General features: G+C 54.4%; 1 protein-coding gene across 1 annotated transcript in view; it reads left to right on the forward strand.

The window, feature by feature from the left end:
- Window positions 1-7,276: 7,276 nt before the first annotated feature.
- Window positions 7,277-17,280, forward strand: part of JAM3 (junctional adhesion molecule 3) — a 32,272-nt gene continuing 22,268 nt past the window's right edge. The window contains 6 exon segments of the mRNA XM_054176007.1: window positions 7,277-7,290; window positions 8,847-8,957; window positions 8,959-9,037; window positions 9,039-9,099; window positions 9,102-9,175; window positions 9,177-9,288. Of these exon segments, the coding sequence (XP_054031982.1) occupies window positions 7,277-7,290; window positions 8,847-8,957; window positions 8,959-9,037; window positions 9,039-9,099; window positions 9,102-9,175; window positions 9,177-9,288 (451 nt within the window).

The raw sequence follows: 17,280 nt of genomic DNA on the forward strand, positions 1-17,280 counted from the left end.
GAAGCAGGCTGGGAGAGAGCAGCTGAGGGAACTGGGGGTGTTTGGTGTGGAGGAGGCTGAGTTCCCTCAGCTGCTGCTCCCCCAGCCCTGCTCTCCAGACCCTTCTCCGGGCAGGCTCCAGCCCCTCCTGAGGAGAATGGCTGTGTGAGCAGCCCCCCAGTCGCAGCTGTGGAAGGAACCCAGCGTGTCCATGGGCAGGGCAGCTTCTACCCTGGACCTTGAGGGTCCATTAAGGAGATTGCTGCCTGCTAATGGACTTCCTCCTGAGGGCTCTGGCTGCTAACACTCTCCTGAATGATTTCCGGGAGCTTCCACGGTTGCCAGCAGGGAAGGTGTTGCGAAGTCCTGCAGTTCCTGCTGCTTCTGTAAAACAGCTTTTATCCCCTCAAAGGATCTTATCAACAGCTATTTTTAATGCACACTTAAATCCTTGCTTTAATCTTGCCTTCCCCCCCCCCTTCTGCATTGATCCCTGCAAAAGCCCAAAGAGAAACATTTCCTCCGACCCACCGCGGGGTTTGGAGTTGGCTATTTTTAGAGCCTGCTGAACATCCTCCAGGTCCTCTGCAGCCCTGAGGAAGGGAAGTCCCAGCTCTGTGGACAGCAGTGACTTGCACCTCTGGACCAGGCCTGACTCCCAGGGTGGGAATCTAAACATTGCAACAAGCAAAGCAAGGCGAACCGCAAACAAAATGCGAACACAACCAAAGCACAACCAAAGCACAACCAAAACACAGCCAAAGCACAACCAAAACACAACCAAAGCACAACCAATACACAACCAAAACAAAACACAACCAAAGCACAATCAAAACACAGCCAAAGCACAACCAAAGCACAATCAAAACACAGCCAAAACACAACCAAAGCACAACCAAAACACAAAGCACAAACACAGCACAACCAAAACACGACCAAAACGCAAAGCACAACTAAAACAAAGCACAACAAAAGCAAAGCACAACCAAAACACAGCCAAAACACAGCCAAAGCACAATCAAAACACAACCAAAGCACAACCAAAACACAGCCAAAACACAGCCAAAGCACAATCAAAACACAACCAAAGCACAACCAAAACAAAGCACAACCAAAACACAGCCAAAACACAGCCAAAGCACAATCAAAACACAACCAAAGCACAACCAAAACAAAGCACAACCAAAACACAGCCAAAACACAGCCAAAGCACAATCAAAACACAACCAAAGCACAACCAAAACACAACCAAAACAAAGCACAACCAAAGCAAAACATAACCAAAGCACAACCAAAACACCTTGAGTCCTGTGTCCAGTTCTGGGCTCCTCAGCTCAAGAAGGACATTGAGAGACTTGAAGGTGTCCAGAGAAGGGCAAGGAGGCTGGGGAGGGGTCTGGAGCACAGCCCTGGGAGGAGAGGCTGAGGGAGCTGGGGTTGCTTAGCCTGCAGAAGAGGAAGCTCAGGGGAGACCTTCTTGCTCTCTCCAGCTCCCTGAAGGGAGGTTGGAGCCAGGTGGGGGCTGGGCTCTTCTGCCAGGCAAACAGCACCAGAGCAAGAGGACACAGCCTCAAGCTGTGCCAGGGAAAGTTTAGGCTGGAGGTGAGGAGAAAGTTCTTCATAGAAAGAGAGATTGGCCATTGGAATGTGCTGCCCAGGGAGGTGGTGGAGTCCCCATCCCTGGAGGTGTTTAGGAGGAGACTTGATGGGGTGCTTGGTGCCATGGTTTAGTTGATCAGGTGGTGCTGAGTGATAGGTTGGACTCAATGATCTCAAAGGTCTCTTCCAACCTGATCTATTCTATTCTATGCTATTCTATGCTATTCCATGCTATTCCATGCTATTCCATGCTATTCCATTCCATTCCATTCCATTCCATTCCATTCCATTCCATTCCATTCCATTCTCCTTCCTGAGGCTGTAGTGCACACATAGAATCATAGAATGGTTTGGGCTGGAAGGGGCCTCCAAAGGTCATCCACTTCAACCTCTCTGCAGTCATCAGGGACATCCCCAACTAGATCAGGCTGCCCAGGGCCTCCTTGAGCCTCACCTTGAATATCTCCAGGGAAGGGGCCACAACCACCTCCCTGGGCAACCTGTTCCAGTGATCCACCAGCCTCCTAGTAAAGAACTGGGATGGGGCAGAGCTGATCTGTCAGGGAGCAAGGAGCTGGTGGCTTATCTCTTGTCTTCTGCGTGAGCAAATCGCTCTTAGCTGGTCTGTGCTGCTGGAGTCATCTTTGAACTGCTGATCTGCAGATGAAAGGCCTTGGAAGTGCCTGCTGAGTCTCATGGGCTCTCCCTGAAGCAGAACTGGCTGTTTGAGTTGGGAACATCCCTCAGTGTCTGGTGTTTTCCCTTCGTTTTGGCCAGACCCTCACATCCCGTAAGTCACAGGGCGGTGCGGAGCTCTGCCGGCCAGAGCTGCCCCGTGCGTGCTGGAGGGGAGGTTAAACCAGGTACTGGCTTCTCTCTTCTTCCATCAAAAATCCTCTGGTGGGCCTGCCCAACACACAGCTGTCATCACCCACGGGCCCTGCGTGCTCTCCCACACAACAGGGCAAGAGAAGCCCTTTGAAGTCTGCCTGGGGGCTGGCAGCGGCTTCTGAGGCGCTCCGGTGCCCTCCCTCTCCCAGTTGCCGACCGTGCCTTGAGTTCTCCAAGTCAACAGCTGATCAGGGCTGATAAATCTGCAGGGCTGGCTGGCTGGGGCTCTGCCAGCACACACAGGAGACTCCAGATTCCTGTCATTTGTGCTGCTCTGTGAGCATGGGAGGACTCGGGGGCTCTGTCCCTGATGTTGTGCTGAGGCTTGCTGGTCACCCACCAGCAGCTCACTGGCAGGCAACAGTAGAGGTTGTTCTCCTGGCCTGGGGAGGCTCCTGGTGCTCTGCTGCAGGCTCCATGGTCCTCCTCTTGCTGCAAATACTTGGAACAGATCCTGTTTGGCTGTTTTGACAGTTTGACTCAGCTATTAAATGACAAAGGCAAGCTGGCCCCAGGTTCACCGTGATAACAAGTTGCTCTACAAAGAGGGGAGACGAGGGTCAGGCTCAGAGATGAGGCAGCAGGCTCTGTGGGAGAGGCTCAGGAGATGAGGGTCAAGCTCAGGTGAAGTAGCAGGCTCTGTGGGAGAGGCTCAGGAGATGAGGGTCAGGCTCAGAGATGAGGCAGCAGGGGCTGTGGGAGAGGCTCAGGGGATGAGGGTCAGGCTCAGGTGAAGCAGCAGGCTCTGTGGGAGAGGCTCAGGAGATGAGGGTCAGGCTCAAAGATGAGGCAGCAGGCTCTGTGGGAGAGGCTCAGGAGATGAGGGTCAGGCTCAAAGATGAGGCAGCAGGGGCTGTGGGAGAGGCTCAGGGGATGAGGGTCAGGCTCAGAGACAGAATTATAGAATCATAGAATTGTGAGGGTTGGAAGGGACCTCAAGGATCATTCAGTTCCAACCCCCCTGCCATGGGCAGGGACACCTCATACCAGGTCAGGTTGCTCAGCATCACATCCAGCTTGGCCTTAAAAACCTCCAGGGATGAGGCTTCCACCACCTCCCTGGGCAACCTGTGCCAGGCTCTCACCAGCAGGCAGCAGGCTCTGTGGCAGAGGCTCTGAAGGCAATGAGGGTCAGGCTCAGAGATGAGGCAGCAGGGGCTGTGGCAGAGGCTCAGGGGATGAGGGTCAGGCTCAGAGGTGAGGCAGCAGGGGCTGTGGCAGAGGCTCAGGGGATGAGGGTCAGGCTCAGAAATGAGGCAGCAGGGGCTGTGGCAGAGGCTCAGGGGATGAGGGTCAGGCTCAGGTGAGGCAGCAGGGGCTGTGGCAGAGGCTCAGGGGATGAGGCAGTGCCCTGGCCTCGACTCTCAGAGCTGGAGCTGGGTTGCCTGCAGCATGTGAGGGGATTCCAAACCTTCCTGGCTGTAACGCTGAGCAGCCTCCAGGAGAGCACATTCTGGAGCTTCATTCTGGCTGCTTAGGATGTTTCCCATGAGCTTTTCAATTCCTGGCTCATCCTGGGTCACTCCTGAGACGCACATCTCACATCTGTCACTCAGCTCCACGTTCTGGATGCGAGGCAAAGTGTTTCTTCACTACAAAGGCTTCCCCCCTCTCCTCCCTCCCTCGTTTCTGTGTCCCTCATTGAGAAGCAGGAGCTCCTTCAAAAGAAATGTGAGGGAACCCATTTGCAGCGTTTACAGCTGCTTCCCCGGGCTCCAGTGGCCTCCTCTTTAGCAGCAAGCTGTTAAGCATGTTCTTAAGTGGGAAGATAAGTGGTGTTAGGATCCTTTCATCTTCTGGCTCGGAGCAGGCTGGAGATAACTGATAAAGGGATGACAGCAAGGAAGATGCAGAGGCACCTTTGGATTTAATTCCTGCTTTGCAAGGCAGCCTTGAAAGCACATCTCTGGTGGGAACACAGAGCTGGTAAAATAAAGCTGGTCCTTCCTTTCTCAGCATATGTCTTTTCCTCATGTCTCTGAGGCAGCTCCTCTGTCTGTGCCAGCAGAGCTGGTGCAGACTGAGCTGGGTTCTCCGTTTCAGAGCCCTCCTTCTGGTGCTGACATTCGAGGGACTTGGCTGCAGTTGCCTCTAGACACTGTTTGGGCTGCTGGTTTCATTTCCACATTGCTTTGGGAGTTTGAGTTCTCTCTTTTTTTTTTAACCCCCCCCTCTTCTTCTCATCCCAGCAGCCCTTTGTGGGTTTGAGCTGTGCTTTGAACAGGCATGCCTGTGCAGTGCTGGGGGCTGGGGGGAGCAGCCTGGCACCGGGTGGGCAGGGATGCATTCCTCTGCAGGGATCTGGGAGCACAGGTTGGCGACAGCTTCACGTGGCTGGGAGTCTTCAGGCCACTCTTTCACAGAGCCTCCATTCAGCTCCAGGATTCCTGCTTTAGTCCCTGGGCTGCTGGCTGAAACAGGTGGCAAGCACATGCCTGTAAGGGTTTTTACTGGGGGGGTGGGGGTGGTCTGTAAGGTCAGCTGTATCCACAGCCCACATTCCAGCAATCCTTCCACCTCGTCTGCTGGCCTGGCTGGCTCTGGGCCATCCAGCCCCGGGTGGGGGGGGGGGGTGTTCCTAACTGTGGTGCCCACACTGCTGGTTGAAAACAAACCACTTGAAAGCTGTGTTTGTGTGGGCACAGCCTCCTGCATTTTCCTCCCTTCAAAGACAGGAGGAGGAGTGGTTGGGGCAGAATGTCTCCGAAGCTCACCGCCACCTCGGGCCGTGCTCCCTGCCTGGTACTCAGCTCGCCTCCACCTGAGAGGAGGCAGCACCTGCAGGACTCAGAGCCTACAAGAAAGCTGGGGAGGGACTTTTGAGGGGCTCAGGGAGTGATAGGGCTGGGGGAAATTCCAGTGATGGTGACTCCACCACCTCCCCAGGCAGCACATTCCAATGGGCAATCACTCTCTCTGTGTAAAACTTCCTACTAACCTCCAGCCTAAACCTCCCCTGGCACAGCCTGAGACTGTGTCCTCTTGTTCTGGTGCTGTTTGCCTGGGAGAAGAGACCAACCTCCACCTGGCTCCAACCTCCCTTCAGGGAGCTGGAGAGAGCAAGAAGGTCTCCCCTGAGCCTCCTCTTCTGCAGGCTAAGCAACCCCAGCTCCCTCAGCCTCTCCTCACGGGGCTGTGCTCCAGACCCCTCCCCAGCTTTGTTGCCCTTCTCTGGACACCTTCCAGCAAGTCAACCTCCTTCCTAAACTGAGGAGCCCAGAACTGGCCACAGGACTCAAGGTGAAGCCTAACCAGTGCAGAGTCCAGGGGCACAATGACTTCCCTGCTCCTGCTGGCCACACTCTTCCTGATGCAGGCCAGGATGCCCTTGGCCCTCTGGCTGCCTGGGCACACTGCAGGCTCATGTTCAGCCTACCATCAACCAGCACCCCTAGGTCCCTCTCTGCCTGGCTGCTCTCAGCCACTCTGCCCCCAGCCTGTAGCACTGCCTGGGGCTGCTGTGGCCAAGCTGCTCCCGAGTGTCTCTACCGGTCTGTTAAGCACAGACTCTTGCTCCCAGCCCTCGGCACGCTCTGTGTGGTGGCAACTCTCTGAGAGACGAGGCTCAACCCTCCCCCGAGCACACCTCTGCCTGATGTGCCTGGCAAGCCTCCCCTCGGCTTGCTCTGGGGAGCCGCCGCGCAGCGCCGCTTGGCTCTGCCACCCTCCGGCTCTGGCACCGCAGCCCGGAGCCTGAGCAGAGGCTGCGTCCTCCCTCTCAAATCAGCCCCCCCCCAGAGCCTCTGCACCTCGCTGTTACTCAGCACTTTTCCCTGACAGGGAATTAAGTAGGATTTCTAGGTCATTGTGGGCCTGTCAGGAGGAATCGGCTCCTGCAGACCTCATTATCAAGGCTCTTTCTGCAGCGCCGGGCTGCAGAACAATCGCAGCCTGGTTCCCTAAACACTGACTAATGAGACGGAGCTGTTAGCAGCAGTTTGCTAAATAAAGGCTGCTCCTGCCCCAGACAGAACAAAGCCAGACTGCATTTTCTTCGCTGTCTCCTCACACAGAAGGTATTTCAAAGGACCCTTATTAAAATAATGAGCTGGATGCTGCTCTGGGGGTGGCTGCGGAGGGTCAGTGCTGGATGCCGGTGCCAGGTGCTTCCCCGAGGCTCTGGCTTCAAGGAACTTGTGCTCAGATCGCCAAAAAAAACCCTCTCCAGCTCCCTTGGTTTGAAGGTACCTTGAGCTGATGTGGCTTGTGGCCTTTCAGGCTCTGCAGGGGGCTCCAAGAAAGAAGTTGTTGCCCAGGAGGGTGGTGAGAGCCTGGCACAGGTTGCCCAGGGAGGTGGTGGAAGCCTCCTGCCTGGAGGTGTTTGCAGCCAGGCTGGAGGTGGCTGTGAGCAACCTGCTGTGGTGTGAGGTGTCCCTGCCCATGGCAGCGGGGTTGGAACTGGGTGGTCTTTGAGGTCCCTTCCAACCCTGACAGTTCAATGATTGTGGTGTGGCAGGAGAGGCTGCCTGCAGGAGGTATGCCCCAGGCTGGGTTGGTAGCAGTGGTAGCTGTGCAGATGAAGCTGGGCAGCTGCTGGGCACACTGGGCCTGGGAACACAGGGAAGAGCTGAGTGCTTTGAGTCAGGGAGATAAAGCCCCTGGGCATGGCAGGGGGCTTGGAACTGGCTGAGCCTTGAGGTCCCTTCCAACCCTAACAATTCTGTGATTCTCTTCTCTGGTAGTCACTTGCTGCCTCACAGTGCACAAGCTGCTTGTAGCTCTTGGTGACCTCCATTGCCTTGGGTGCCACAGGGAAGATACTCTTTGGGCTCTGGGTTGTAGTGAATCTTGCCCAGCATTCACAGAGATGGCTTTGGAAAGGTGAGGGCTCCAGCATCTGAGCAGGTGGGACAAGTGGGACAAGCTGCTTTGGGAAGGAGCTGGAGATTTGCAGATTCATAGAGTCACAGAATGAGTTGGACTGGAAGGGACTTTCAAGCTCATCCAGTTGCAATCCCCCTGCCATGGGCAGGGACACTTCCCACCAGCCCAGCTTGCTCAAGGCCTCATCCAAGCTGTCCTTGAACACCCCCAGGGATGAGACATCCACAACCTCCCTGGGCAACCTGTGCCAGTGTCTCACCAAAGGCTTCTGCTTGTACCTGGCTGCTGAGCAGAAAGGAGAGCCCCCACTTGAGCAGTCTGAGCCCAGGTCACCTGCCCAGGTTCCTGTGAAGAGACTTTTCATCCCTTCCTGCTGCCAGAAGGGGCTGGCTTACAGATGAGATCTGAAGCACAATGGGATGGGTCTGCCTGCTGCAGGCTGGAGCAGGCACAGGAGAGCTGGGGGTTATTACCTGGCCAGTTTGTAGGCTTGTTTGAAGTGGTGCTTTGATGTGGCAATGGGAGCCCATGGAAGGTAAATGGTGTCTAGACAGGTTTTTCTCACTCTCTGTTGTTGTCTCTGAAGCAGGAGAAACAGTGCCAAACAGGCTGAGTGGCTCCAGGATGTGAGAGGCAGAGCTATTTCTAGAGAGGTGGGACAATGGTTCTGCAGGAGAACCCAAGCCAGCTCTTGCTGAACCCTTGGTGAACCTCCTTCAGGTGGGGCTGCTCCTCTGGGCACTGCCTGGACCAGCTAACTGCAGCTGGAGGCTATTAAGAGGTGGCTGTGGTGTTCCCAGGTGAGCTGGCATGGTGGAGAGGTCTGGGAGAGGCCCAGGAACAAGTGCTCTGTGTGGTGGGGCTGGGAGTCCAGGATGGCAGAATGTTGGCAGCAGTGGCTGAGGGCTCAGGCTGGCTGCAGCAGCAGTGTGCTGAGAGGATGCCTCCTCTTTGCTCTGCTCCTGTGAGACCCCCACCTGGAGCACTGCATCCACTTCTGATGGCCCTGTCAGAAGCAGCAGAGAGAACTGTTGGAGCAGGTCCAGAGGAGGGTCACAAAGATGAGCCAAGGGCTGGAGCAGCTCTGCTATGAGGACAGGCTGAGGGAGCTGGGAGTGTTCAGCCTGGAGACTCTGGAGGGACCTTAGAGCTGCCTTCCAGTACCTGAAGGGATCCTGCAGGAGGGCTGCAGAGGGACTTGTCCTGGGGGTGTCTGGAGACAGGACAAGGGGGAATGGTTTGAAGCTGGGGCAGAGCAGGGTTAGAGTGGAGCTGAGGAAGAAGTTCTTTAGTACAGGGGTGGTGAGACTCAGGAACAGGTTGCCCAGGGAGGCTGTGGATGCCTCCTCCCTGGAGGTGTTCAAGGCCAGGCTGGATGAGGCCCTGAGCAAGCTGTGCTGGTGGGAGATGTCCCTGCCTATGGCAGGGGGGTTGGAACTGGATGAGCTTTAAGGTCCCTTCCAACTGAAGCTATTCTATGATTCTATGGTTCCTCATCCTGGCTAGCTGGATGCTGCCAGGGCTTGCCCAGCAGAGCTGGCCTGTGTGCCCAGTAACAACTGCAGGCAGTGGTTCAGGAAAGAAAAGGCAGGGCAGGATCTGGAGAGACTTGTCGCTGGCTGGCAAGCTGTGCTGTCAGCGCTGCCTTGGCTCTGATGTGCCATCTCCCCCAGGGTGTTGGGGAGGGGAAGTGGAGCCTGGATTCAAATGCCTATTGTCTGTCCTTCAGCTGGGAGCAGAGCCAGGAGAGAGAGGGAGAGAGGCTCTGGCAGCATCTGGTACAGGGGGCAGATGTTAGGGGAAGCAGGCTGAGCCGTGGAGCGCCGGCGTTCCAGAGGAGCCTCAAAGGTTAAGTGCCCGTGTGTTGGATTGTGTACATGAAGGGCAAGAGAGGAATCCTGGCCTCCTGGGATTCCTGCTGGGCTTGGGGAAGCTTTTGGAAGGCAGCTCCTGCCGCTGGGACAAGTCCCTCTGCAGCATCTGTGGCTTGCCCAGGTGAGTGCTGTTCCAGGCCCCGTTTGGAGGAGCACAGCCACATGGTGCCAGAGCTGATCTCCTGGGGGGACCTTCAGAGGTGTGCAGTCGAGTTCAGCCTGGCTCCTCTCTCCTCCAGCCAGCTGCCAACTGCTGCAAGCAGGAGCTGAAGGCAGAGTATTCCCTGACCCTCCTGTCCCCTCCCTTCACCCCTGCCAAAGCAGGGCTTGGCCACAGGTTTTGAGCAGAGCTGGAAACTTGGCACTGAGGCGAGGAGCAGAAAGGAGCCCAGCTTGCTCCTCTGTGTCTGGGTTGGCTTCTGTGCTGCTGTGGGGAGTGCAAATATGTTCCCAATCTGTTTGCTTCACTGACATGACTCCAAGGCACACAGGCAACAGATCCACTGCCCAAGAAGGGGCCATTGTTAGAGGGACCTTCTCTGCTGGAGCCAGCCTTGTCTGTGCTCCATTCACTGCGTCCAGAGCTTCATCCTCCTGCATCCCCCAGCTGCAACTGCACAGCAGCACAGAGGAGCCAGGGCTTCATTCCTGGTTTACTCAATTTGTCCATCCATGTGCCCTGATCTGGCCTTTTGATTGCCATGCCCATCTCTCCAGGCAGGCACTGAAGCAAGCTGTAGCTGGGAGAAGTGAGGAGAGCCTTGCTTCTGATCTCAAAGGTCTTTTCCAACCTGGTTCATTCTATTCTATTCTATTCTATTCTATTCTATTCTATTCTATTCTATTCTATACTATTCTATTCTATTCTATTCTATTCTATTCTATTCCTATTTCTATTTCTATTTCTATTTCTATTTCCATTCCCATTCCATTCTATTCTATTCCATTCTATTCTATTCCATTCTAATGCAATTCAATTCTGTTCTGTTCTGTTCTATTCTATTCCATTCCATTCCATTCTAATGCAATTCAATTCTGTTCTATTCTATTCTATTCTATTCTATTCTATTCTATTCTATTCTATTCTATTCTATTCTATTCTATTCTATTCTATTCTATTCCCTGTGCACCAACCCAAGGCTCCAGTGACACATGGCCAGAGGCTGAGCAGTGAGGAGCCAGGGGAGGGGAATGATAGACTGGTGGACAGGTGACCCCATTTGGAGGAATGAGGGCCCCAAGAAATGCAGAGGAGAGGAAGGGAGTTGCCTCATCCAGTCCCAGCAGCCAAGGCAAGGTTGTCCTCTCAGAGGTATTTCCTCAAGCTTTATTCAGTCTGCTTTTAGTTGCAACTCTTATGAACAATGAAGGCTTCCACGGTTTCCCTTGGAGGAACTGGAATGGATCCAAGCAGATTTTAGTGCTGAGAAGCAAACCTTGTTATTAATGTCAGCTTAATCATTTCTCTCTATCTCCTGCCCACCTCTTTTGCCATTCATACTCCTAAAAACCCGACAGGCAACTATCAAGACCAGTCCGTTCCCCTTCTTCAGCTCCCTCTTGCAGCCTCCCCTGGCTTTTAGGGGCTGTGAGAGCATTTAATATGGTGGGAGGGCTGCCCCCCATGCCTGAGGAGAAGCATGGCAGTGTGACATGTACAGCCCAAAGCCAGCAGTGAGACAGAGCTAAGCTGAACTGGGGACCAGGACATGCTGCTGGGCCTGTGTCACTCTGGGAAAAGGGCCTCTGACCAGGACTCAACTGGGAGCATTCAGCTGAGAAAATTCTCTGCTAAAAATAGCAGCAGGAGATGTTTGAGGAGGAAAACAAGTCAGGGGCTGGGAGAAGTTAGTTCCCAGATACTCATCTAATTCAAATCCCCCAGGACAAGTCATCTTTTAACCCCTCCGTGCCAAGGCTCATTTCTGCCCTATTAAACAAGCTTGCCTGGGTCAGGAATCCAGGTTGGGACCAGGCACAATGGCTTTGCTCTGGCATGGCATGGTGAGACCTCACCTGCAGTGTTGTGTCCAGCTGTGGGGCATGGACCTGCTGGAGTGGGTCCAGAGGAGGGCACAAAGACGGTCAGAGGGTTGGAGAGCCTCTGGTATGGGGACAGGCTGAGAGAGTTGGGGCCATTCAGCCTGCAGAAGAGAAGGCTCCATGGAGACCTTATAACTCATTTCAGTATCTGAAGGGGACCTACAGGAAGGCTGGGGAGGGGCTGTTCAGAAGGGCTTGGAGTGACAAGGCAAGGGGCCATGGTTTGAAACTGGAGCAGGGCAGATTTAGTTGGACATGAGGAGGAAGCTCCTCACAGTGAGGGTGGTGAAATCCTGGAGCAGGTTGCCCAGGGATGTGGTTGAGGCTCCATCCCTGGAGACATTCAAGATCAGACTTGACATGGCCTGATCTAGTTGGGAGATGTCCCTGCTGACTTTTGAGTGTCCCTTCCAACCTGATGCAATGTGTGAGTTACTGTCCCCCCCTCTTCCCCTGCTCCTTTATGCCAGCATCTCCCTAAGATGCTCCGTGTCAGCCTTTCCACCTTTATCTGGCTGTGACTTCATTTGGGCTCCCTTTAATTCCCCACCTAAGAAAATAATCTGCCTTGCAGCCTCTGTAGGTCTGCAGCCTGTGCTCAGCCTGATGCCAACCAGGTAAGCCTCAGAGCTGGCTGTGTGAGTCAGGGCTGCCCCTGGAACAGCCTTCCCTCGGCTCACATCTCCCGGCCTGCACATGGCTCCCACAGCTCCCTGCTGAAAGCCTTCTTCTCCCTTGTAGCTCCTCATGCTTTGTTCTGCCAGAGTCACTGCAGAGCTTCAAAGCTGCCTTGCAAGGGGGTGGCTTCAGCTGCCCAGCCTGGAGTGACAGCAGTGGCTCCCCAGGCTCTGGGTGGCAGGCTCAGGGGCAGATGGGAAGCTCCCCCCCGGTGCCTGCAGCCTTCATTTGGACATGTGTTGTACAACACATTAGCCAGGCAATTGTGCTCTGCACCCCAGGCTAGAATTAAGCACACACAAAAGAAAGGACAAAGATGATACTGTACAACTGGGGGGGAGGAAAAAATGTGGCTCTTGAAAGGCAAGCTGCTTCCAGTCCTGTCAGAAATGATTTCTCTGGCTTCTTGCTCAGGCCCTCTCCCCTTCCCTCCCCTAGCCTGCTCTGATCCATGGAATCACAGAATGGGTTGGCTTGGAAGGGACCTCAAAGATCACCCAGTTCCAACCCCCCTGCCATGGGCAGGGACACCTCCCACCAGCCCAGGCTGCTCAAGGCCTCATCCTGCCTGGCCTTGAACACCTCCAGGCAGGGGACAGCCACAGCCTCCCTGGGCAGCCTGTGCCAGAGTCTCCCCAGCCTCACTCTCAACAATTTCACAGCATCACAGAATCACCAAGGTTGGAAGAGACCTCAAAGATCATCAAGTCCAACCTGTCAACCACAGACCTCATGACTAGACCATGGCACCAAGTGCCACATCCAATCCCCTCTTGATCACCTCCAGGGATGGGGACTCCACCACCTCCCTGGGCAGCACATTCCCATGGCTAACAACTCTCTCTGGGAAGAACTTTCTCCTCACCTCCAGCCTACACCTCCCCTGGCACAGCTTGAGACTGTGTCCTCTTGTTCTGGTGCTGGTTGCTTGGGAGAAGTCTCCAGTCTCAGTCTCCCCTTTCCCAGCTCAAAGCCATTCCCCCTTGTCCTCTCAGGACAAACCCTTGTAAAAAGTTCCTCCCCAGCTTTCTTGTAGCTCCCTTCAGGTACTGGAAGGCTGCTCTGAGGTCTCTGCAGACCCTTCTCCAGATCATCCAGTCTAGCCCCACTGCCAAAGCAGATTCACCTAGGCCAGGTCACACAGGAACACATCCAACTCTCCTGGAGCCCCTTCAGGTACTGGAAGGCTGCTCTGAGGTCTCCCTGGAGCCTTTTCTTCCCCAGGCTGAGCACCCCCAGCTCTCCCAGCCTGTCCCCACAGGGGAGGTCCTCCACTGCTGACTACTCCTCTCTTGCCAACTGCCATTTTCCACAGGAAGATGACATGGCTGTTCTCTGATAAGCAGACCTTTGGCTCTGTGTTTTGTTGGTCAAGCTAGAGGCTGGAGGAGAAGGGAGGATCAAGAGATTAGAGTCACAGACAGAGGAGTAGAGGATTATAGGCTAAACCCCTGTGAGTCTCTGTATTGATGGTTGGGACCCAGCCAGACTCTGAGGAGCACTGCAAAGCCTGGTGCTGATAGCATATCCTCTTATTTCCTGTCTTTGCAGTTCAGGCAGCTTTTGATATGTGTGTCCTCATCAGAAACCAGGGTCAGGCAGGTACCAAGCATCCCAGCTCCTGTAGAAGTCAAATACCTGCTGAGATCAAGTCTGTGCCTCGGCTGGCACTCAGCCTGGAAAATGTCACTTTGGCTTATGAGCTTCTCAGCAATCCTTGAGTCAAATTCCCACACAAGACAAAAATAAAGGAGCTTGCCCCCTTTTCCCATTGCTGCTCAGCCTGCCTCCCTGATCCTGGCCAGAGATGCCTGCCATGTCTCACCAACCTGGCTCTGCCCTGGAGACTTCCCTTAGCATCTGTCTGCTGCAGTGAGAGCCCTGCCAAGAGGAAGGGAGAGGGCAGGAGGAAGACCATTGCCCCCAGCTCTTATCACAGTTATCTTCTGCTTCCCTCCTACTTGGCACTAATTTGGTATCAGCATCTGCCACTTTGGGGAGGAAAGGGACTTGCTGAAGTGAGAAGCAATGTGGGATGTGCCTGTGTGGCAGTTCTTGGGGGAAACAATGGAAGGCAAGTGGGAATAGGCAGGAAGGGCTGGTGTCAAACCTACCCTCTGCAAGTATTCCCTCTTCTCTGCAGTGCTCACCATTTCTGTTCCTGGCCTTTCCTTTTGCTGTTGGAAGGCAAAGAGGTCACAGAGTGGTCTCTCTCCTGCCAGCTGAGTGTGTTCTGTACCCTTCCTGTGACTTCCCATGCCTCAGTTCTGTTTTTTCCCTCCAGTGAACTGGAGCTGTGCATCCTGACTGAACTGGAGGAGACACTGAATTCAAAGGGCCTGAGGCTTCTCTACAGCCCTTTGACAGCTGAAAATGATCATGGGGAAGCACTGCCTGGGAGAACCTCAGCAGCTGCATCCCTTGGGGTTTCAGCTGACCACCTGAGATCCCCCTCCTGTCCCAGTGTCTGTGAGGGCAGTGATTTTCTTGGTCTGAAGATGGCATTCCCCTGTCCATCTGTCCAGCACTCAGGACAGGCTGCACCCCTAGCCAAGGGATCTGTGACTGTTTCCTTCTTGCCTTACTTCTGGCTTCTGCCAAAGACTTGGTGCAGATGTCAGTAGAAGCTCTCCTGCCTCATGGTCTCCCCTCAGAGCCACACAGCACAGCCACCTGCCCCTGTTTTTCCCTTCTGGAGACTCCAGGTCTCAGAGCAAGCCCAAAGCATCTGTGCAAGGGCCTTGACCCCAGAGGCAAGTAGCAAGGCAAAATAAATGATCTGGGCAGGACTTAATCCCCTGGTCAGTGGGATCTAATGCAGTGCAGAGCCTTCAGGCCCTGTTCCCTGATGCTTACCCAAGGCAAAGATGAGACTTTCAGGTCAGCCTCACATTTCTTTTTGTTTTGGGAAGGGAGAAGCAATTCAGGAGTGCAGGGGCTGCTCAGAACAGCCTCTTCCATGCACTGCTTTCCTATTCCTCTTCCCTTGCTGTTCCCTCCCCCCATTCCTCTTCATCCCAGATTCTGAGGGGCAAATTCTCACTCTTGCCATGTTTTCTTGGAGCTGAAATATCTTAGAGAAGGAGATGCAGTCTGACAGGCTGGAAGCTCTCGAGCCCCTAATCTCTCTCAAGTATTAGGTATTAGTCATCCACCCAAGCATTGCTTCCTCCCCATCCTGCACGTAGAGTCAGCCCTTCCCAGGAGAGGAGCCAGGAGCCAGGGCCTGAGCTTGGCCAAACAGGAGAGCTAGGAGTAGATCATGCACAGATGAAGGGGCTGGGCAAGGCATGAGCAGCCACATCTGCAAAGCATTATCTGCCCATCTTCCCCTTGAAGGCAGCAGCATGTAGATACCTCTGCAGAGCTGGCTCCTGGGCTGTGTCTGACAGACCCACAGATTGCATTGGGTTGGAAGGGATCCTCAAAGGTCATCTTGTCCAACCCCCCCTGCAGGCAGCAGGGACATCTCCAACTGGATCAGGTTACTCAGGGCCCCAGCAAGTCTGATCTTGAATGTTTCCAGGGACAGGACCTCAACCACATCCCTGGACAGCCTGTGCCGGGATTTCACCATCCTCACTGTGCAGAGCTTCCTCCTGATGTCCAACCTAAATCTCCCCTGCTCCAACTTCAAACCACTGCCCCTCAGCCTATCACTACAAGCCCTTGAAAACAGTCCCTCCCCAGCTCTCCTGTAGATCCCCTTCAGATGTTGAAGTGATACTTTAAGGTCTCCCAGGAGTCTTCTCCATGCTAAACAGCCCCAACTCTCTCAGCCTGTCCCCATAGCAGAGGTTCTCCAGCCCTCTGATCATTGTGGCCTCCTCTGGAGCCACTCCAGCAGGTCCATGTCCCTTTTGTGTTGGGGGTCCCATAGGTGGACTGCAGGTGAGGTCTCACCAGAGCAGAGCAGAAGGCTTTTCATGCATCTCACGAAGATGGGCTAAGGGTGCCAAGTTCTTCAACCTGGGAGCTGTCTCTCCAGGTTGCCAGCCATCAGCCCAGCTCTGGCTCTCTCTCTGCTCCCTTAGGGAGAGCAGAGCATGAGAACCTGCTAGTGGACTAGGTCCAAGCTCAACATGTCCAGCCAAGAGCTCAGACTTCTGCTAAGACCATGAGTAATCTTGAACTCTTCCTGTTCAGAGGGCTCTGCAGCATGGCTCAGGATGCCTCCTCCTCTCACAGGCCTCAGTGGGTGGCGGTGCAGATCTGATCCTGCCTTGGCTTCGTGAAGGTGCAGCTGGGCAGAGCCCTCAGCATCTCATCTCTAAACACCCTGAAATGCCACAAGCAAAACAGCAGCCAAGGGTTGTGAAATTCTCACCTGCAGAGCCCTTGTCAGAGGGGTGTTTGGGGCAGTGTGTCTGCAGCTGCAGCCCGAGGTGATGAAACCAAGCTCTGGGAGCCCATCTGAGAGCCCTGTGTGGCTTTCACCAGGCAACTCCCTGCATGGGAAAGAGGAGGAACATTTGTCTGCAGGAGGCTGCTCTTCAGAGAGGCTTTTGGCTTGAGAGGGCTCCATGTCTCCTTGATAGCCACTTGTTCCACTGCTGAGTGGGGCTGTGCAGGCTCTGTGTCTACCAAGGGCTTTGCTGGCTGATGAGGAGGTGGAACAGTAAATCCTCCTGTCCAAAATGGAGAGGAAAAGGGAGAGTGGAGGCGGGGGGGGGAAAGCCCAGAAGGCATAAAAAGACTGTGTGCATGGCCTGGATGCTAATGGGCCTTCTCTGCAGCAAACACAGGGAAGGTCTTTAAGGTGCCAGTTTAAATCAGGAGATTTAAATAGGTTAAGATTTGGTTCCAGAGCCACAGGTGCTCTGCTCACAGGCAGGCATCTCCTTGCCTTCTCTGGTGGGGAGCAGGAAGAGAGTGAAAGGAAGAGCAAATTCTTACACCTTCACATGAACACAAATAGAATCTGAGAATTGCTTTGGTTGGAAAAGACCTCCAAGGTCGTTGAGACCAACCACTGACCTAACTGTGGCCACTAAACCCTGTCCCCAGGTGCCATGGGCACAGGTTTCCTGAACACCTCTGGGGATGGGGACTCCACCACCTCCCTGGGCAGCCTGTGCCAGAGTCTGACCACTCTAGCAGCAAAGAAATTGTTCCTCATCTCCAAACTAAGACTCTCCTGGCACAACTTGAGGCCATTTCCTCTCCTCCTATCACCTGATACTAGGGAGATGAGACCAACCCCCACCTCCCTGCACCCTCCTTGCAGGGAGCTGTAGAGAACAATGAGGTCTCCCCTCAGCTTCCTCCTCTTCCAGACTAAACCCCTCCAGTTCCTTCAGCTGCTCCTCCCCAGCCCTGTTCTCCAGACCCTTCACCAACTTGGTTGCCCTTCTCTGAGCAAATATTCAATGCTCCTCCACACAGCTTGGTC

Source organism: Dryobates pubescens, chromosome 34 (assembly GCF_014839835.1).
Source record: "Dryobates pubescens isolate bDryPub1 chromosome 34, bDryPub1.pri, whole genome shotgun sequence".
Lineage (NCBI taxonomy): Eukaryota > Metazoa > Chordata > Aves > Piciformes > Picidae > Dryobates > Dryobates pubescens.